This window comes from Columba livia, chromosome 5 (assembly GCF_036013475.1).
Source record: "Columba livia isolate bColLiv1 breed racing homer chromosome 5, bColLiv1.pat.W.v2, whole genome shotgun sequence".
NCBI lineage: Eukaryota > Metazoa > Chordata > Aves > Columbiformes > Columbidae > Columba > Columba livia.
The window spans coordinates 6551774-6573841 of record NC_088606.1 but is presented as its reverse complement, the minus strand read 5'-3'; the positions used below and the strand labels follow the sequence as shown (position 1 = coordinate 6573841).

Here is a 22068-nt window from a genome sequence, read left to right as displayed (position 1 = left end):
TAAGTACACCTTAGAAACTAATGCGTTGCAAACTTGAATGAAGCATTGCTCCATAATTAGACACACCTTCCCCGCATAAAAGCGTCTTTAAAGCCAAGTATCTCATGCTTTGAACCTTTGTTATACTGAAGAAATTAAACTTTAAAAAGACTTTCATTGTTCTTGAGCTGAGCATTTCCATACTAAGTCCCCTCCTAGAACAACTTTTAACTGCTAATTTATCATCCTCCTTCCCAGTGACAGGGAAAATTTATAGTGGAAAAGCCTTATTTAACATTAATGCCAAAAAACACACGGTATTACACTTTTGGCGATGTTGGTAAAGAAGCAAAAACCAGGGAAATACCACCCCCTTCCCCCCCAAAAAAAAAACCCTAACGAAAAAAAACACACACCAAACACCATTCCCATAATTGTAAGGTTTGGCATGGCTCAGTTGGAATAAACTGCAATGGAAAGCCAACTTGAAGGATGTTTACAGCTGAGACTCAACGTCCAATTTCATCCTCTCACACTCATCTGCCTACCCCTTATCTCAACTGCACCGTGCTTATCAGCACACTGACCCCTGCTCTGCCACAAATGGACACAAACACATCCCAGAGCCCCGCTGGCCGCAGGGGAACCAAACCCAGTAAACGCACAGCGTCAGGAGAACACCACTGCAACATAGAAAGGAGAAATGCATATGCTGGTGCTAAGGTCCAGAATTAATTTGTTGGCAGGATTTAGGTCCCAGTAAAATAGAAATGCGAGTCTAACACAGGTGCTCTAACACAAAGTATCTATCCCAGATGGGAGAGATGTAAATTAATGAAGTGGGGAAGAGAAGAACGAACAGGCAAGCCTCAAAAGCACAGCACTTCATAGCAAGAGGAACCTTCACTGCAGGCATTTGTCAAAAAAAGAAGGAACAAAGAAGACACACATTGCCCAGCAAGTTTTTAAATACTTCGAGATTAACTTTGTTTACATAGGAGGTAAAAGAAAAACCCACACAATATAAAAGGAAGGTTCTTCTAGTTTCATTCTAACCAAAGCGGAGGAACTGGCTAAGAATGAGAAAGTGGAACAACTTAGCTGACAGAAGGTACCAGAAGGCAACTCTCACAATTCCTCAGAAGGGCAAAACAGAGAGCCACAAGATAAAGAAAATGTGCTAATGGTAAAACCACAAGTTATCTGAAACCCAGGAGGAAGATCTGATGCTTACTGACAAATCATCTCAGCTAAGTATAGGCTCTTAAATGATTTGAAGTTCAAGAAATCACTGAAAGTCACTCAAAGCAAAGAGCACCGTTAACAAAATAGGAAAGGTCAAAGCATCAGGAAAGAAATTACTGGGAGGCAACACTGAAGGTAGCATGAAAATATTCCTTCATAATATCTGCAGCAACAAAAAGAGCAGTTAAAGTGCATTAAGTCCCCATCCAATGGGAAGGAAAATCTCTCAACAGATGATGCCAAAGCACTCGGGCCATTTTCTGTATCGATCTTCATTCTCTAGGATGGATTAACTGGCTAATGTAACTCATATCGCAACAAAAGAGGCAAGAACATGAGCCAGAACCAGGAAATACGTTAGAGCAATTGCTCTAAACTTCCCAAGCAAATAAAGTCAAGACTCTGAATTTCTCGTGCATATTTACCGACAAACTTCAAACATGAAGTATATTGCCTTTATCGTGCTTTTGCAGACAACTTAATAAGCTTCCATAAACCTATGGACTATATTCAGGGGTTACAGCGTTAAGAGTATTTCAAGGTTTTCAAACCTTTTAGACATGACAATGTTTACCCTTTGAAAGCAAACAAAGGCAGTTATTGAAGATCATCTCTGCATTAAGTTCCAGCAGCCTGAAGAAACACAAGAGCACCTGCCTCTAAAGAGCAGGAAAACAAATACACATGGAAATACAGACCAGTCAGGGTTCCTCTCAGTCCCTGTGAAGACGCTGGAATAAATAATTGGACAAACAACCTACCTCCTGCATATTTCAAGTAACGAATCAGATAAGATCCAACACACAATGTGTTAAGAACAAACCATATCAAATATAATTTCCTTCAATGACACAGTAGAATTGTAGCTAGCAAAACAGCAGTTAGAAGCAATACAGTTTTGTTTTAACTGGAATTTTGACACTCATAAATTGACAGTCATGTCACCTAAACAAGTACGGTACATACTGAAGTACTCAGAGATTATTAGAAACCCATACCCAGAGATAAGTTATTATTTCAGTCCAAGAGAAAGCAGGTAGCAAGCACATTCATATGGTTCTAATCTTTTATCATTCCCCACTGTTACAAAAAGTAACTTGGGGGGAAGGGGAAGGTTTATTAGCAAGGAACTCACTGCAGACCACTCCATATTTTGCTCTGCCTCAGTTGAATTTCTCATGGTCAGAAGCAACAACTTCAAAGATCTCCCCAAAAAACTAATGTCCACAACTCACACATTAGAAAACACCAGGACAGAAAGGTCACTTTCCTAAGTTAACAGAGGATATAAAGCTGGGACAGTCACACACACTTTGATGGAGGGAATCAGAATCCAAAGTCACCTAAAGCAAGGGCAAAAATCAGCTGTTTGACAGAGCAAATAGGTAAGAACAATCAGGTACATAACACAACATGGAAGGCAGAGTTAAACACTGTTCTACCTAAAGACACGCAGTGTGGTAACGCGCTAAAGAATATGGAGTCTATGCTGAACATAAATAACACATATCACTGCAAAAAATAAAAAGTACATAAAGACTTATCATTCTACTGAGATGTATGAAACACAGATATCATGAGAAGTACATGAAATAATTTTGACTCTGCCTGTTGTACTAAGGACTCAGATGGAACAGGGTCCAGTTCTAATGTCCCAGAAGAACACAAATCAAGTTGAAAAAGCCTCAAGAAAAGCAATGAGAATAGCCCATAAATGTCTATTAAAACCAAACAAAAAAAACAAAACACTCAAGAGAGAAGACTGAAGGAATGGAATTTCTTAATTGTAGAAAACACACCAAAGAGAAAGCCCACAAAACATGTGACACATTCCTGCAGAAGAAGTGTAATAAACAGTTTGCAGGGTGTATAAAACACACGACAGAACTCTTAAATGCTTAAATTATAGCAAAGAAATTTAGAGTACAAATCAGGAGACTTATTTTCAATGGTAAGAACATCACAAATTACCAGAATTGATTGCCAAGGAGGGGTAAATCTCCATCACAACATTAAGTCAGCTCATTTGCTTTGAGAACATCAGACATTCCTTCCTTGTGGCTGAAATAGTGAATTTATGAAAGAACAAGTGTCAATCACCTCCCCTTCCCCCCCCCAGCTTCATTCACTGGTGCCTCATGTGCGCTTCCAGCTTCTACATCAGTTATTACAATAACTTATTAGCCATTATTAAGAAACAACTTCCAGCTTGAAGGCTTTGTAACAGCATATGGAATCACTAACAAAAACATCACCTTCAAGGGGTTTTGGAAGGATATTACAGAGGAAAAGTGAGACGCTTGAACCACATCAAGATGGAGAGTCCTTAATTACAACAAAACCAAAGAAATCCAGAGATCCTACCTACACAGTGACTCCAGCTTTACCCTCGCATACACATGCTGTAAAGCAGCGGTGCCCAGCTGCAGAGACACCCTTTGCAGGGAAGGTAATGGACAGACTAACAGACCTTGCTGGGTGCAGGTGAGGTCAGTCTGGTTGTCTGCACAGCCCTCTCCCGGCAAGCACCCCACAGAGACACCCAGCTGGCTCAACCCACGGCTGCACAGATTCAAGTGAACTGGTCTTGGATAAAACCTTCACCCAATGCAGAAGCACGAACAACAAGAGCTGGGGGAAGCAGAGGTAGTCCTGGAGCAGCTGGGGAGAAATAAGGAAAACAAGACATCAACCCCAAGTAAGGTGTCAGCAGCTGGATCCCGTAAAGCACAAAACATGACTAATTTTCCCAAGGGAAGCTCAGCCTCAAAAGAAAACCCACCGACAACCAAAGCGAGAGAGCAAACTGAAACATGCTGTTCTCTGCTTGAAGCGGCTCTGGAGGAGCTTGAAAGCAGATCATCAGCAAGACTTGTCCTTTGATCTTCACTGGTACAGAAGTTAGAAGCATCACTTTAAAGTTACACAGCCTTGCCTAAAAGTGGCTGTTACCTTTCAGACTCCAGCTAATGCTGCCCCTCTACACAGTCAGTGTCACTGTCACCAAAGGGACACTCCTGCTCCGTTCTCTCCCAGATCACCACTACCAGGAGATCATCTGCTGCTCCCCCACACACCTTCCCTTGGGGCAACAGTACTGCTTGTATGGCCGTAGCGAACAGGACCAGGGAATCACATGAAACTGAATGCTTTTTGTCTGAGAAAATAACATGAATCTTTTGTTGCAATCCACTTTGCTCATCCTGTTCACTTGCAACACTGTAAGTACAATTTTCAGGCTGTGTGTTTTGAATACAATTCACAGGCTGTTTAAAAATATAAACACTTCAATGTACACATTGCAGGAAAGATGAAAAGACATTAAAAACAAACAAACAACCCAAATAAAATCAAAAATACAAAAAGAGCTGCTACTGTGTTATGAGGCTCTACCATGTGTATCTAAAAAGAATTTGAAGTAGAGCCTTTGAAACTTCCACGCTAAGGAAGATCTCCAGATCTGAAAGTGAATGAGTACAGACTATGTATGACTTAAATCAGCTAAAGCCAGCGGTAGGAATTGGTCCAAGTGTTCATCTTTGGGGAAAAAAAAAAAAGGAGAAAAAAAAGTCACAACTGTTGTTGCACAAAAATATTGACTGAGTAAACAGCACAATCAACAAAGGCTCAGAGAAGGATTTTCCAACACTTAAACCAGCATCAAAGCTTCAGGTGAAGCACTCCCCATCCAGGAGAACTAACACACCAAAAAATAAACCACCAACTTTTTTTTTTATTATTAATTATCCAAGCGCAGTAATAAATACAAATGAGAAATGTTTAAGATGATGATAAACGTATTTTCCTCTATACTCCCTACTTCACACCGCAAAGCCTCACAGCCCTTCGGGACAGGGGCCGGTACCGAACACACTAAGCCCCGTGTCCTTCCCGAGGAATTAACCGCGGAGAAGCCGCCGAAAGCCACGATGCAGCCCCGGCCCGAAACGGAACCGCAGGCAACCGGGACAGGAGTGGGCCCGGAGCCGCCTCGCAAACGCCCGCACAGGCCTGGCAGAGCCCCGCCGGGCCGGGCCGGACCGTCCGGGTCTTCCCCACCCCCGGACCGGCCGGGGGAGCGATCAGGCCCCGCTGCCTGGTCCCCCCGCCAAGCAGCAGCCTCGGGCCGCGGCAGCTCTCCCCGCGGCAGCTCTCCGCTCACCGCGTCCGGCCCCACTCACAGCGTGTGCCCGCAGACGTTGACCATCAGCTTCAAGGAGGGGTTGCGGTACTTGGTGGTCTTGCACCGCGGGCAGCCCTGATCATCCATGGCCGCCGCCTCCCCCTCTCTCCCTTCTTCCCTCCCTCACTCCGCCACTTCCGCCTTCCGCCGCGCGGTGCTGCCGCCAAAGGGCCCCGCCGGCACTGCCCGCCGCCCCGCGCGTTCCGCCTGCCGCGGGGGCCCGGCCCGCTCCGCACCCCTCCCGGCACCACCACCAGGCAGAGCCAGCCGGCGGCGGCGGGAAGGGCTGGGGCGGCCGGGCCGAGCAGGTAGGAGCTACCCCAGGCAGCACCTGCTTGGCGCTGGAGCTCAGCTGGGAGCGGGAGCAGGCTTTCCCGGCCCGAGCGCTCCGGTTGTAACGCGGGGAGGGGGTCACTCAAGAGCAGGTCGCTACGAGGCAGTCGCTCCCTCGCGGGGTTCCGCGCTCGGGACAAGCGCCGTACCACACTCCGGCTAACTACCGTAGCACCGCCTCACGCCTCGAGTTTTACTTCTTCCCCTGCCCGGGGAAAGGCGCTTGGCGGCGGCGCAGGTGAGGGGGAGTCGCCGCCTCCCACCGCCCGCGGGGGCGTCCCGCTCCAGGTGGAGGTGGGGGGGACAGAGGAGAGGAGTGGGGCCGCTTGATTGACGGTTGCCCTGGAGACGCGGCAGACCCCGCCCCTCCGGCGCGGCGCAGCCAATGGGCGGGCGCGGCCGGGCCAGCAGGCTGCGGTGCCATATAGTATTGCAGCGGGGCTGGGAGTCACGTTGGGGGGAGCCGCGGAGAGGAGCCCGTTTACACTAGTTTGCTATAGCAGCTATCTTTAATGGTTATTGCGTGGCCGGGAGGAAACCTGATCGGCTAGAGCCGGCCGAGAGCAGGAGGAGGAGTGGACTTTTGCAGAGAGATAGGAAGGGGGGAGAGGAGGAGAAAGGGACGGGGGGAAGGAAAAAAAAAAAAAAAGAAAAAAAGGAAAACAAACCGAAACATGTCTTCTGCCTCCCCCACGGACGAGATCACGAGCGCAGTGGAGATCAAGCAGGAAAATGTGATGGAAATCCTCTCTGAAGCCAGCAAGGTGCCCCCCGACGGGGCTGCGGCGGGAGCCCTGAACCCCGCGCCGCCGCCGCCCCCTCCCGCCGCTGCCCCGTTCCCCATGGAACACGCAGGCTCCGCCGCCGCCGCCGGGGAGGAGGGAGCCGCGGACCAGGTACTGCTCCATACGGAACTCCTAGCCAGGAATCACCACGCTGCCTCCTCTCCCTCCTCCTCCTCTTCTTCTTCTTCCTCCTCCTCCTCCTCGCAGACCCCCCTGGCTTTCTCCCCGGACCACGTCGCCTGCGTGTGCGAGGCGCTGCAGCAAGGTGGGAACCTGGACCGCCTGGCCAGGTTCCTGTGGTCTTTGCCCCCGAGCGATCTGCTACGTGGCAACGAGAGCCTGATGAAAGCCCGGGCGCTGGTGGCTTTCCACCAGGGCATCTACGCCGAGCTCTACAGCATCCTGGAAAGCCACAACTTCGACTCCTCCAACCACCCGCTTCTGCAGGAGCTCTGGTACAAGGCTCGCTACACCGAGGCGGAGCGAGCCCGGGGCAGACCCCTGGGGGCGGTGGACAAGTACAGGCTGCGGAGGAAATACCCCCTGCCCAGGACAATCTGGGACGGCGAGGAGACGGTTTACTGCTTCAAGGAGAAGTCCCGCAACGCGCTGAAGGAGCTCTACAAGCAGAACCGGTACCCCTCGCCGGCCGCGAAGCGCAACCTGGCCAAGATCACCGGGTTGTCCCTCACCCAGGTCAGCAACTGGTTCAAGAACCGCAGGCAGCGGGACCGCAACCCTTCCGAGACCCAGTCCAAAAGGTGAGAGCAAACTTTCCTCCCCGCCCCCTCTCCCGCCCGCCTGCCTTCCCTCTCCCGGCTCTTTCTTCCCTTGCAAACATGGCGCTTACCTTCGGTGCGCTTCGTCCTCCCCTCCTTCCCCCTCCCCGCTCCCTCGTTCCCAACACACACCCACCCGGCCCGGGCATGCGAGGCAGCGCCGCGAAACTTCCCGGCCCCCGCCGCCCCCTTCCAGCTCCCCGCGCTCCCCTCTCCCGGCCCGCGGCCGCCACCCCTTCTCCTGCGGGCCGGGGGAGCCGCCGAGCGCCCCGCCGACACCGGCGGCGCGGCGGGCTCCGGGGAAGCGGCGGATGGGGGAGCGTGTGTGTTTGTTCACCCCCAGCTCCTTGTTTTTATTTAATTGTCGCGCCTGACAGAGTTAATCATTGACGGAGGACGCGCGGGGGTGTGGGGTCCCGCCGCTCGCTCTGTTTTGAAACCTGACTCGGGAGCGGGCCGGGCTCGGGTTTCAGCGGGGGAGCGGGGCCGGCCGCGCCGGGGCTCAGCGGCGACACCGCCGGGCTCGGCCCGCCGCAGGCCTCCGCCTCCAGCCCCGCGGCCGCTCGCTCCCCGTGGCGCGGGAGAAGCCTCCCCCGCGCCCGGCCCCGCTCCGCCCGCGCCCGGCCCGGGGCTCTGCCTCGCCTCCCCGCCCCCCGCCGTGTCTCCTTCCCCGCGGGCGGAGGGGCCGTGGCGGGGGCTCGGCGCCGCAAGGCGGGCAGGTGGAGGTGACCTCCCCGCTCCCGCCCCCCTCCTTCCTCCCGGGGCAGGGACGGGAAGGGAGGGGAGAGGGGAAGGCGGGGGGGAGGAAGGGAGAAGGGAGGAAAGGAGGGAAAGAAAGCGGCGGAGGGCCCCAAGGCATTTCTCAACCAAGGGCGCGATTGTGCCGCCGCGGCTCCCTCTCCGCGGGACACATCAAAGGGCGAGCGGCCGAGGGGGGAGGGAGGGAGCGGCCGAAAAATGCAGTCGAGGGCGGACCAGTCAGCAAAAAACTCGTCGCAGCTCCGGGCGGAGGGGGCTCGGCGGGGCGGGGGCGGCCCCACGGGGCGCGGCACAAAGGCCGTTCCCCTCCGGCTCTCCCCCGGGAACGGGCTGAGGTGCCGCCGCCGGCACCTGGGGACAGTGGGGGCCCGGCCCCCGGCGAGGCCTCCCCTTCCCTTTTTCCCCTTTCCCCGGGCCGGGGGTGGCGAGGGGCCCGGGGAGGCCGCTCCCCCCCATCCCGCAGCTGCTGCCCGGCCATTTGCCAAATGGCTGCGGCCCCTCTCACGTGTGGGGGGCGCGGGGCAGCCCCCTTCGGTCACCCGAGTCGGATGGCCAGGGAGGGGGGATTTATGTACAGGTCCATAAACCAGACTGTAAAGTTTCTCCTCAGCCTGCAGCTGGTTTGATGGGTCCTTTTCTAAAACCTCCCCCTTGACTTGAAATTCGTTTAAAGTACCTTGTAAAGCCAAAACACAGCAAAAATAATACTCGGAAAAAACTCTCACAAACTACATCAAAGGAAGGAGTCCCCCTTTGTGCAGAGCTTGCCATCACACCGTGGTAATGCAATGTCATCTTTCCACCTTTCCCCATAGCGAGTCAGACGGCAACCCTAGCACAGAAGATGAATCCAGTAAGGGGCAGGAGGATTTATCTCCCCATCCGCTCTCCACCTCATCCGACAGCGTTACCAGCCTCAGCCTTCCCAGCCACATGGAGCCCGTCTACATGCAGCAGCTCGGAAACACTAAAATAGCCTTGAGTTCATCTGGCGTCTTGTTGAATGGAAACCTCGTGCCTGCCAGTACCTCTCCAGTCTTTCTCAATGGTAGCTCTTTTATTCAGGGACCCAATGGTGTCATTCTTAATGGACTCAGCGTGGGGGCTTCGCAGACGGTTACCCTAAACTCGCCCAAAACCACGTCGAGCGTTGTGAGCAATGGGGTGTCCATAACTGACATACTGTCGTCTTCGTCAGAAGATGTTAAGGACTTCAAACTCCTTCAGGCTTCAGTCCCCAGCGCCGCGGCAGCCGCCTTCAGCCCCAGCAACATCCCAGTCTCGTTCCCGGGATTGATACCAAGCTCAGAGGTGAAAAGGGAAAGCGTACAAACTGCTGCTTCCCAAGATGGAGGCTCCGTAGTTACTTTTACTGCTCCTGTCCAAATAAACCAGTATGGCATTGTCCAGATCCCCAATTCAGGAACAAATGGCCAGCTGCTAAACGGAAGCATCGGTTTCTCTTCTCTGCAACTGCCTCCTGTTTCTGTGGCAGCTTCACAAGGTAAAAGTTTTGTCACTTACAGTAAAAGGTACAAGAAAATGTTGGGATTGGGCACACTTAGCATTTTAGAAGCTATGGTACTTTTCCTTCTAGGTACCAGGATTGTGCAGTGCATCAAATAATGTCTTTTGCCTTCCTTCATAATGGTTATGCTTGTAGGCAGACTCTTAACAGGATGCTGAGCTCCTCTGCTAAGAGCAGAGGAGGAGATCTGGTGTTTTACACCCCTTTCATCTCATCCTGTTCTTAGAAATCTGTGATGCCAGTCTGCACAAATAATCTGTACACATTTCAGTAATGCAAAATATTCACCATTTGCTATTGAATCCTTTTAACAAGAAGGTTCATAAAAATGAAAGTTGAGGCAGCTGGAAATTGTTACCATTGTTGTTCTTGTGGTGGTTGTTTAGGGGTTTTTTTTGCTGTTTTAACCAAAGCATTTCATTAAAGTAAGTTTTAAATTACTATAGACACAACAAGACCTAGCAGTTATACATTTTTTGTCTTATAATTAAGAAATATTACACTTCAGGGAAACAATAGAAATATGCAATAGCTCGTAGATATAAAACGTGAGGATATTTGGATAAAACTGCCCTCAGTCCAAGAGAGATGTGTCATCGCAGGTTCACGTGCCAAGCATGCAGGCTCCTCCCCAAGTTTGCTTTAGAGTTTGTCTCAACATACCATAGACTGAAACTTGCAGCCGGCCAGGAAGAAGCCCAGGGAATGTGAGCCTGGTTCTGGATCTTTGTTTTGAAGCAGGTCTGTTATAAAGCACAACTGAACAGCTTTTTTACTCATGGGCTGCTGGATCTTTGGTTATGAAAATGATTAAACTTGAATGAATCTCCCTAGTTTCAGGAGCTGTGAGTACTGTAATGAAAATCAAACCGTGCTCATGTCAGGTTATTTGAATTAAATGTGTATAGGGAGCGAATTATTCTTTCTGTTAAAGTGATGCACGGAGTAGCATTGAAGCCATACAAACACATTTTAAATGGGTGCACAGTTACAAGGTCTTAAAACGTGGCACTTGCAATCCCTGCAAGTTACTGCTACATAGTTTAACCAAAATGAAAAAGAGAAGATGTTTAGTCTGAATACCACCTGTAATTACAAAAGCTATTTATTTCACATGCTCCAAGGCATAAACTGACAGCAAAGGTGAGAAAGGAAGTTCTGTCCCTTAAGCAGTGTGGGACTATTGTATTTGAAAGACAAGCCCTTCTCTGAACATTTTGAACACATTGTATTCTTAACAAGCCCTTCTCTGAACATTTTCATCATTATTAAAAATACCAGTTCACACCGGAGGGTGACCCACCACATATGTCTAGTCTGGTGCAGAGAAAATTTAGGATCCATATTTGCTGCTGTGATTTCTTTTTATTTTTGTTTTTCTCAACACGGGATGGCTGGCTGGCTGTTCCAAGTGAAGTGTGCTGCAGGCTATTTTAAGTAAGCTACAGTAAACGATATCTTGTTGCCAGGTAGCTTCCAGTTGCTTTGCTTTATTCTTCTACTTCACGCATATGAGTAACTTCTTCCAAAAATCGTCATTGTTTAAAGGAAGTGAATAGGGAGCTAAAATATTCCCCAGGTGAGATAAGCATCTTCAGTGCTGTTTTAAAAAATTTGGAGGTGTTTTAAGTAAGACCCAGTCCTGAGAGCCAGTATATCTTATTTTAGGAGTTATTATAATGACAACTTAACAAGTCATGTCCAGTAAAACCAACTTCAGGTCATCTCTGGCCACCTCTTCCTGCTTTGGCTAGCAACGACATCACGCGGCCAGTGCCATGGCTTTCAGCGAGGGTGGGCATCCTTGGTTGACCTTACACAGTGTCGTAGATGTGGTAGGGTTAAGCTTTTAGAAATAGGAGATAAAGTCAGGTGGAAGGCGATGCGCCTGAGTGCTTTGACAGACTGTGCAGTTAGCCTGGTAGAAGTTACCAGTTTTTGATGTTTTCTTTGCAGGTTGACTCAGGCAGGCTCTGCCCAGCAGTCGCAGATTTCGTGGGCTGTGTCTCCAGTTCCCACACACAAGCTGTAGTCTGTCACTGAACTATCTTTAATAGCTTTTCATGCTTCTATTCTTAGAGAGAAATCGAGTGGTGGCAACTAGTGAAGGCCAAAGCACGTTCGTTTTAATCACGTGGCTGGGGACTGTTTGCCTCTTAATGGGAGCCTAAAAGATACCTAATATACCAGAACATTTTTTTTTCTTTCTAGAAGGAGTTTCTATAAATGGCTTTTATTTCTTCATACCAAATTTTCTCTCACCTGTTATAAACAATGCTGTTCTGTGTTCCATGAAAAGTTAGCATACACATGTATACTGTGAACATTAAAAAAGCTCTTCACAAAATGCCTGCGCAACTCTCTGCCAACTAAAATCCGTTATTTCCTTTTTTTGGTTCCATTTCTCTAGGTAATATTTCATTAAGTCCCAGCACATCTGATGGAGGAACTTTTACAACTGAATCTTCAACAGTGCAGCAAGGAAAGGTTTTCTTCAGCCCCCTCGCTCCGAGTGCAGTCGTTTATACGGTTCCAAATTCAGGCCAGGCGGTAGGCTCTGTCAAACAAGAAGGACTGGAAAGAAGCCTTGTGTTTTCTCAGTTGATGCCAGTCAGTCAGAACACACAACTAAATGTAAACATGTCTTCTGAAAATATACCCAGCGGAGGACTCCAGTCCTTGGCCTCCTCATTAGTGAATGTAACGCCCTCACATAATTTTTCCCTCACGCCACCGACTCTTTTAAATGCTGCAGAACTGAACTCTGGTATCTCGGAGAGCCAGTCCATGTCATCACCCGTGACCAGTACCTCTACCGTGATATCTATCAGCAACACTAACTATGCAACCCTTCAGAACTGTTCCCTCATTACCAGTCAAGATCTGTTGTCCATTTCTACAGCACAGCCCTTGCTTGGAGAAATAGTTTCTGCAAGCGGAGACCGTGTCAACCACCCCTCAGCACAAGTACATCAAGATTTTGTTAGAGAGCACAGGTTAGTTCTGCAAGCCGTACCTGACGTCAAAGAGAATTTCTTACCTACTTCTGAGAGTAAATCAACTGGCAATTTAATGATGCTGGATTCGAAATCCAAGTATGTTATGAGTAACATGGTCGACACGGTTTGTGAAGAACTGGAAACAGAGAAAAAAGAACTTGCCAAACTGCAGACAGTTCAGATGGATGAAGATATGCAAGACTTGTAATTTTTTTTCTTGCTTTCTGTTTCAATAGATAAGTCTCCTGTTGAAGCCGTAACAAGCACCAAGTGGGGGGTGTTTTGTTGTTTTGTTGGGTTTTTTTTGTTTGGTGTTTTTTCATTTAAAGGAAACAGAAGAACATTTAAATGCTCTGAATCGATGTACAGAGGAATCTCAGACAACAGAATCAGGTTGCCACACTTGGTTTGCGTGCAGTATTCTCTTTTAAACATATTAAAGGAGAAAGGAAATGCCAAGGCAAGTACCAAGCAAATGGGTACAAGTTTGGCTAAGATACTACCCTGATAATTTAACTAGACTCTCCATAGTACACCGTACTCTCAACAGTAAGTATACACTCCTAACTTTAGGTAGAAAACAGAAATCTTGCTCTGAAAAGTTAGCAACAATGCAGTCATTTTTGCTGTTTACGTCTAGTCCATGGGCATTGAGAAATTTTTAAGGAACTCTAGACGATACCTCACCGGCTACTTTTATGTTGTTTGAGGTTAAGAAATGAAACAAAATCATAAATAATATTGTTACTGGTGTGTTAGCTTTTTTCCAGCAGATTCACATTTAAACCAAAAATCTCACATCAAACATTTACAGGTTTCTAAGTGCTACAGCTCGCGTTTTGTCAGTGCACCAGAAAAAGCATCATTTGAAACTCTAATTATGCAACTCAGAAGCTTTCTCTCCAGTATGAATGTAAATATTGTTTCAGTTCTTATAAAGGAGACTTTTTTTTTTTTTAAATTAGTACAATGGATTTTATTTATGGTTTATGTTCCCTTTCACTTTAGACATAATGCATTGAAAAGGAAAACGTTTTCTGGCTGTTTAATTTATTTTTATTGTTTGAGCAGGAAGTAAACGTAGTTGTTTCTGACAAGGTTTTACTTTTTTGTAGCTTTTCAAGCAATAGACTGTAAAAGTTAAAATGTTAATCACACTGAAACTAGAAAATGAACTCCCAGTCTCACAAACCCAGGAGGTCCCTGTCTCTACCCCCTTTGTCTTTGTGTTCAGGGGTTTTCTGTTTGTTTTGTTAGTAATTTGCTAATTAGTTGAACCTTTTTGTGTATTTTTTACAGAATTCCACGTGCCTTTCTTCCTAGTGGCCTTATCTTTGTTACTAAAGCACAGTGGCAGGAGGAATACAAAAAAAAAACGACACTGATCTGCAAATATCCGTCCTCAGGGCCAAATCCTGATGCCTTACTTCTGCAAGTAGCCTCGCTGACTTCAGTGCCCCTACTTGCATGAGTAAGAAGAGTTTTAAGTCTTTGGGTCATCGTGGGTGATACTTATGGTGCGGAGAGATGAAGGTGGGTCCTTGTGCAGGGCAGGAGGAGAGCGGAGAGGGACCGCGGGCAGAGCTGCTGTTGTGCCGAGGGAAAGGTCTCAGCTCCAGCCTCGGGGAGATGAGCAGGGAGGGTTGGATGGGCACGGGAGGGAGCCCCACGTTTACATGGACCCATTGGCCAAATAGCCTGTGCAGGAGGGCTTCAGCTGCTGGTCAAGCAGGCAAACCCCCATCCAGGAGTGCACTTGAATGTGTATTTATATATCCTTCCAGAATAAGCAGCGTGGGGGCTGATGCTGGGAACCGCAGCTGCTGGAAGGGCTGGTGGGAGCAGCCGTGGTTTCTGGCTGGGGATGGGGCTCCTCTCTCTTCGCCCCTTTGCGCTGCACCAGGGACAGCAGAGGAGGTAGAACAGATCTTACCTTTCCTCCAGAGGAGTTTTTGTAGCATGGGAAAGCACATCCTTAAGCTTTAAAATAATAATAATAATAATTATGCAGATGTATCAAAATGACATGCTGTTAGTCTCTATGGTTTTGCTTTATTATCTTTTTTATTCTAATGTGAATATATACAGTAACTGAAGCATGTGTTCATCCTTGTCAGGGGCCTAGTCCAAAGCCTTTGGAAGGCAATGGGAAATGTTTTCATAAGCTTCTGTGGGCTCCAGATCAGGCTTAGGACAAAACAAGATCACTTGTAAAAGACAAAAAACGGAAAGGAAAGAGAATAGAGGTAGCACATCCCGGTCTGTTCCTGTCTCCATTGTTAACTGGTTCTGTGGAAAGCCTTTGAGGAGTGAAGGTTTTTTTCTGTGCGCCTTGAGTGTGGCATAGGTATCCTCCCTGTTGTTTTGCACTATATTGAATACAGCGTGTTTTGCAAGGTGTTCTGTGGAATCTCGAAGCTGAGCTCTTGTCAGTGAGCGCTGGAGTCCGGAGTCGCTGGGGCTGCAGGGAAAATTGCAGGAGGAGCGAGTGTGCAACCAGGTCCCTGGTGCTCTGCAAACAGCAGCAGCCCCTGAGCCTTTTGTTGTCCCCACCTGCTCCCCAGCAAAAAAGGGTGTTTAAGGCAAGCGCTTTAAAGTGGAGATTATCACAAGCAGAACATGGACCTATTTGTTCCCCTGGCGCAACTTCCCTTGACATTCAGGAGATCTCCGCGTGAGCAGGGAACCGGATAGTCCCGACTTCTCCCTGCTCTGCTTGTTTATCTGTTTGCTGTGCTCCAGCAGCAGCAATCTGCTTCCCACCTCTTCTTCACCCGTAAAACCAAGGTGATGATGATGGTAACAGTAGCTGTATTTGCTTTGCATGAATTTGTTCAACTATTTGGAAAATTCGAAGGATCATGTATCATTGTCATATTAATGGAGAATGTGTGCGTGGCTCTGAAGGGGTTGTTTGGGGCTCAACGTTTGCTCTGTGAAGCTCAGACTATATTTGGAGGCAAACTAGAGCGTGTTTCAGAGCACCCTCAGTTGTTGTTGCAATCAGGTCTCATAACAGAAAAGACTGTGGTGTTAGCCAGTACCTGTTACTTTTTGTTGTTGTTAATTTTTCCTACATTCATTGTGTTACTGAGGCTCTGAATTCCGTGGCTTTGCAGCACAGTTGATGTGAAAACCGTGTGTGTTGTTGCAGTGGCGGGTACCTTGGAGTGTCTGGTACTTCTAATAGGAGACTTCCCGCTCTTCAGTGGGAGCGGAGGATGTACATAAAAGCAGTGGTTTGGGACAAAGTAAGATTAATCTATTCTAGTCTTCCAGATATCAAGTAACTTATTTTATTATTATGTTCTACTCTTTCTTTCTCCCATTGAAAATAAGTGTCATTCCCTCCAGATAATGTAGTTATAACCTCATGTTTTCTGCAGGTACATATGCACAATATTAAGACTCATTGCATGGTACAGTGTTTTTAAAATAGGTATTTAAATAGTAGTTTTACTCCTACTGTAAAATAAGCGTCAGTTTTTATTCTGTGGCTCTCAAGCAAGCAGGCTGACTGCTCTAAATAGACAGTACACAAAGCCCCAAAAAGCGTCTGGGGCCGGATCTTCAGCTGCTGTAAATAAGGCATTGCTCCACTGATTCCCAGACTGAGGATTTTATGCGGTGTTTAGGGGATATGGATTCTCATCTCCCATACACGTGATGGTAGTGAGTGTCTAAGCCCCCCAGACAGTCCCTATTATCACATTCTGTTGGTTAAATGGAAGGTATGTCTATCTGGCATACATGTTCCTTCTCCTCCCTCTCTGTTACGAATGAGAATAAAGGATCGTTTCAGCTTCACATATGTTTGTAACTTGTAAGTCCACTGGAAATCTTACAGGAAACATTGCCAAATTCTACTACTTTTCTGGTCCCAGACTCAGCTTTGAAAAATACGCTTAAAGTTTAAGCAAATTCCTACAAAGCATGGTGTTAAAAAACCCCTTTGTTCTTTACTACTTTTAGTTAAAGCTGTCTCTGTTTTGCCCAGGGTTTTGCAGAGAACCAGAAATATACTCAATCGAATGCTCTGTCTGGACTATTTGCAGCATTATTCCTGTGGTCTTACCTAAAAGGACATTTCAGCCACATAAATCATGGACATCTATCGGCCAGGTCCTTGGCTGGGCTAAACTAGCACAGTTCCACTGTTTTTTTTAATTTTATTTTTTTAATTATTATTATATATTTTTATTTTCCTATCCTTTCACACCAGCCGAGAATATGGTCCATTCATTTCACTGGAGTTGGATCAGGGACAGATTTGGCCCAGTATATGGTGGCGCTATGAACCCGTGCACGAGGCTGGCGCTCAGTTATAACCGAGTAGTCCCAGCCTATCAAGTATATACCTCTTTCCATTTACTGCTTTACCTGCCTGCGGATTCAGGAAGACGCATTCAAAAAGCTACTTCACCCAAAAGTAAGGCTGGAACCATCTTTATTGTTATTACTATCAATCTGAGATTAATGGCAATGGACACAGTGTAATTGCCTCAATAACTGTTCTCAGTTAAATTAAGCAGGGCAGAATTTGGCCCCACGTGCACAGGAGCTTTTCCCTTGTGTAGATTGCCAGTGCCTGTGCGCTTTTCTCAGCAAGGGCAAATTAACAACCAAGAGGGTGCATCCCTTCAGTATCCTATGAAATCTGCATGCAGGACTCCCAGGGGCATGAATTGCCTGGTGCTTGTGGTCAAGAAGCATCTCAAATCATAAAAAGAATAGTAATTTTATAACTCTGGCAACAAAAGTAATGAGCTTTTAAAAGCAAGGAGACCTGAAGTCTTCCTGTATCTCCTAGCAGTTATTATCTTGAAGGATACTTTATACCTTACTCGTATGTTTCACATAATTTAAAACTAGCTTCTTACATTTCTGAACTCAAGGACGGGGTGAATCTTCGGACTTTCAGGATTCGCATTCAGAGGATGTTTGTTCTTTTGCTGCATGTACTGTTTGTCCAGAACTAACCAGTTATTTCTGCGCTATGGGTTTATTGTGCCTTACAACGAATATGAAACTTAAGCAGAATGTACGTATTAGAGGAGGGAATAATCAGAAGTCTTTACTGCACTGTTAGATGATGCTTCCCCAGAGCGTATCATCAAATGTATCTGTGCTTAATTACCCAACCAAAGAGATCTAAAGTATGTATGTTTGTTGTACTGTAATAGGGGTTTGTGCCTGGACAATTAAGTGTTTTATTTGTATTCTGAGATGATGTGAACTTATTTTTCTAAACACTATACTGAATAAACTTTATATTTATACACATCTTGTGTAAATATTTCTATATGCATACAGTGCATGCAGGCTTTGAATTTTATGTTAGAAAAGCAATCTAAAGTAGAAAACTAACTTTTAATGACTCGTGGTGAAGGTGACAGCAACTGCAAAGGTCTGTGCTCACCAAGGAATTAATCTAATGCCTACTTAAGCTAGAATGAGACTTTCTGTTGACCTGAGTGGGTTTTGTGAGACCCTAACTTGGCTTCCAAAATACTAAATTTAAAACCATAAATCTTCTATTTCATATCGAACATAGCTATTAAATCTGTGTCTAAAATTTGTGCCATAATTAGATACTATTGAAATATATTTCCATTTGCTTGTTAGGACTAGGCAGTATTTACTCATGGCTCCCATAGCATTGGGATGCTTCCTATGTCAGGGTTTCTTTGAGGGTAGGTAAATTCCTATTTGCTAATCTTGTGTTTGTTTAAATTTTCCTTAGAATGTTGCACTTGGTGTCAGAGCTGAATTTGGCAGACTTTCCAGAGCAACCTGAAACTTATGTTCCTTTGATGCTCAAGGATTTAAACATGTTACCATGTTATTTTAGATCTGTGCTCCAAGTTGCAGGATTGCCTGGTTACAGTGACTATGCCAAAAGGAATAGCACTCAAGGAGAGTAACCTCTACAGGGTAAAATAGTTTCTCTCACTGAAACTGTATATAGATTGTAGATATTTAACAGCCTGCACATGCTGGCGGGAAAACACCTGTTCTCCCTTTACCTTGTATTTAGACCATAGGAAGGCAGATGAGGACTAAAGATAATTTTTTTTAAAGTTGGATCCAGTTGTGTATACATATTATATTTTTAGTCATCAAGGTATTACCTTTCCTTACCGTTATTCACTGTCCCTTCATCTTTCCCGTTTTCCTCACAGCAGCATCCTGGTGGTGAATTGCTGGAGCTGTGTCGCATTGCTGGGAGCATCTCTCCCCTCTGTGCCTGGGGACAAGCCACCTCACGCTCCACAGCTGCCAAAGCAAACCCAGTTACCCCGGAGCAGCCCTTAGGTACAGAAACAATTGCCTTGTTGCCCAACTCCTTCCCAGAAGGAGCACGCGTGACTCCGTCCTCCTGTTCATAGCCCTTCCCTTCGCCGTGCTTTGGTTTGCATGAGCGGTAGGACTGTGATAATATTTTCCTGCCCTGCAGATACCAAATTCCTGATTGATCCCTGGATGCCTGCTCTGCTCTGGCTTTGCTTGAAGCAGGGACTGAGGGTCTAAACCCATCCTTCAACCTGGCTGTGAGCAGCTTCTCTGCTCATTTCTGCCCCAAGATGCAGTTGGGGGAGAATGATCACAGTAGGGTTGGCTCCAGTGGGGCGAGATCCCCTCCGGACTGGGGGTTTCTGGCTGCAGAGCCCCCGCACGCTCAACCAAAGTGCAGGGGCTTAAGGGCAGTTGAGAAGCAGAAAGTCTCCGTGTATGCAAATGTCAAAATTCTCCCCGAGCAGCCACCCATGCGGTATGCAGGATGAATCATGTCCTAACGGAGCGCATTCCTGCTACTTTGGAGGGCTTTGCAGATGTGTTCCAGGTCACCCTGGGCGAGAAAACCACACACAGCCACGGTTACTTCTTTGGCAGCTTGTGTGCAGATGGAGAAAAGGGGGACAGCACCTTGAGAAAGGTGGGCAGACAGGTCCCCGAGCCTGTGCCTGTCACACAGGGCCTGGGGACACTGGACGGAGGACCGGGGGCTGCCAATGCAGTAGCTGGGACAAAGCTGATATTAGGGAGGCTCAGCAAGACAGGCAGTTGCTCTTCATCTATCAGGGAGACGAGCTGGGAAAGGAGGTAATGTTGGAAGACAGCACTTTCTATCCCCTGTGTCTAGCTGGATTTTCCTCGGTGCCAGGTCAGAACTTTCCTGTTCCAAGAGGCAGAATTTGGGTCAGTAAAACAAGATCTTAATATAAAATGCTCACAGCTTGGAAAGCGGCTACATCCCCTGGTGTGGTGATCTCTGGCTGCAGAAATCTTTGGGCTGAAGTCTTAGGACAGTATATCTCACTTATGGATACAGATCACATTTTTAATATAAAAATATGTTTTAAAGGGAAAATGATTCCCAGAAATAGGAATTCATCTGCCAAACAATGTGCGCATAACTGACTTTACACTTGGAGGGGCCAGAAAGTTCAGGAATGAGACCAACAATAAAAACCAACACACGTGTGAAAAATCTACTACATTAAAGCCAGATTCAATAAAAATAGCACCTAGTTTATATGCTGCAGAAGCTGGCACAAGCCTGCGAAAGCCGAAGGAAAAAGATAAAATGTTGAGCAGTTTCACGCAGTCCAGAGGAACTGAGCAGCGCTGGAAGGGAGCTGATGGTTACTCAATAACTCATGTACAATATTCTCTTGTGTACGTACTTAATTCTTCATCCTGCTACTTCTCGGGCAGAAAGACCCGATTTGGGATACTTTGGGATAATCAATAAGCTTTGTTGTTGCAGCCAAAGTGCTTTGCAATAGATCTTCTGTTACTCAAAAGGACTTGAGGATGCTACACTGCACCATTTTCTGCTCTGCAAACTGACAGCCAATTATATCAGTGTTAGCGGGGTCCCTTTTACCACTTGCAGCTGTAAAATGCAGCCCCTCCCTGAGGAGCTTACAGTGTAGAGCGATAAAAGTGATTCAAGCTGGGAGGGGACAAGAGGGGAACGAGAAGGTGCTTTGCAGGGGGATGCTGCAGCGGGTGGCAGAGGCAGGTGACAAAGCCGGGTCTCTGACTCCCCCTGTTGCTTTGCCCACTGGCTCACACCTCCACACCAGGAGCCCAGTTTGGCTCTGATGGGATGTCCCCTAACAGCAGCAGGAGGACTCGCTGCTTAGGCCGAAGCTGAGTTTGCTTCATTCATTTGTTCACTATGTTTACAGCCACCTTCTGATGCCGAATGATAGCAATGTAAACCTCCAGCAAAGCCCTGTTGATAACTAGACTGGCCCTGGGCTGGGATCACTGAGCCTGCAAATACTCAGGCTCCAGAGAAGCTGGTCCTGTATGAATCACCCCATCAGGGTGACGCACACGTGGGCCCTGCAAGACTCCAAAGCCACCCACTTCCAGAGCAGGGCAATTTGAGAAAGGTTTGGCTCATCTCCCACCAAGTCCAAGGAGCTGAGGGAGAGAGATGTTCATGGGAGGTGAGGATGGGTTAGTCCAGAGCCTGAGCTGTGCGTGCTCTTGCATGTCCTAAGCCGGTGGTTTCTTAAAATAATAAATCAAGAACAAATGACAGCTAGGAGCCTACCCATTCCTAGGAAGATGCTGGGGATTTTGCTGTTTACTGCTGCCTAAGCAAATGAGGCCAGGCAGGGGAATCAGAAGGCAGTTCTGGAAGGCAACAATTTCTACACCAGCCCAAGCACATTTGCAACCAACATACAAATATATAGGTCATCTGTGTTAAAGAACATTATCTGTTGTGTTGTATGTATGCAGGTGGAAGTGAGCACTGACCAGATTAAGCCTCTCTCTCTCAAAAAAAATAATCTTTATTTTGAGGTTCATTATGAAGGTGCAGAAGAGGCAGCTCCTGCTCCCTCTTGCAGGCAGCATATAATAGAGCTGTGTCCCAAAACTCAACAAGTGAACCGGGCTGAGGCTCAAGCCCCCCAGATAGGTGCAGATTCCTGCCCCGCTGCTGAACAGCGCAGAAGCGCCCTGTCCCCTTGCCCAGAGCTCGTGGCGGAACGGCAGCAAGGGCAGCAGGGGTAACCACCTTAGTAGTGCCGTGCTTGGAGAAGTGTGCTGGAGTGATGTCCATACGAGGGCTGCAGACTAGGGGTGAGATATCACCTGCATGGGGAGGGATTTACACACATAACACCCCCTATGTAAGGAAGGACATGAGCTTTCTGAAGGTTGCTGTAGGTCTTCTCCTCTTGCTTAGAAATGTAATAACATTCTCCACAGTGCTTCAAAATATTGTTTGGGGTGTTTCTGCTTCTTGGGTTTCCTGCAGGGCTTGGTTTCCCCAGATTTGACAAGAAGGGAGCTAACACCAGGCCGGAGAAGTGAAGCACGTTTTCACATGTCTGCCCGTGAGGGCTGGGTGAGGGACCACAGCAGGTACAGCCTCCAGGTCAGCTGAGCCCCCATGGTGTCTTCTCCACATCTCCTTTTGCTCAGGGCCCCTCTGGACCCCCCAGATAAA

General features: G+C 47.3%; 2 protein-coding genes across 11 annotated transcripts in view; one reads left to right on the top strand and one right to left on the bottom strand.

The window, feature by feature from the left end:
* Positions 1-7427, bottom strand: part of MNAT1 (MNAT1 component of CDK activating kinase) — a 129357-nt gene extending 121930 nt beyond the window's left edge. For 5 of the 9 annotated variants that reach the window (XM_065065827.1, XM_065065826.1, XM_065065829.1 and 2 more), the window contains exon 1: positions 5406-5567. In XM_065065827.1, the coding sequence (XP_064921899.1) occupies positions 5406-5494 (89 nt within the window). In that variant the 5' untranslated portion in view covers positions 5495-5567. Of the gene's footprint in view, positions 1-5386; positions 5568-5738; positions 5977-7375 lie in introns of those variants that run through there. The other 4 variants (XM_065065832.1, XM_065065835.1, XM_065065833.1 and 1 more) reach the window with 3 other exon arrangements.
* Positions 6415-17871, top strand: LOC102097405 (homeobox protein SIX4). Of its 2 annotated transcripts, XM_065065813.1 has the most exons (4): positions 6415-6636; positions 6733-7286; positions 8879-9567; positions 12002-17871. In XM_065065813.1, the coding sequence occupies exons 1-4, from the start codon at positions 6415-6417 to the stop codon at positions 12796-12798; spliced, it is 2262 nt and encodes a 753-aa protein (XP_064921885.1). In that variant the 3' UTR covers positions 12799-17871. The 2 variants fall into 2 exon arrangements, with proteins under 2 accessions (XP_064921885.1, XP_064921884.1); XM_065065812.1 differs by having other exon boundaries at positions 6415-7286.
* Positions 17872-22068: the final 4197 nt, after the last annotated feature.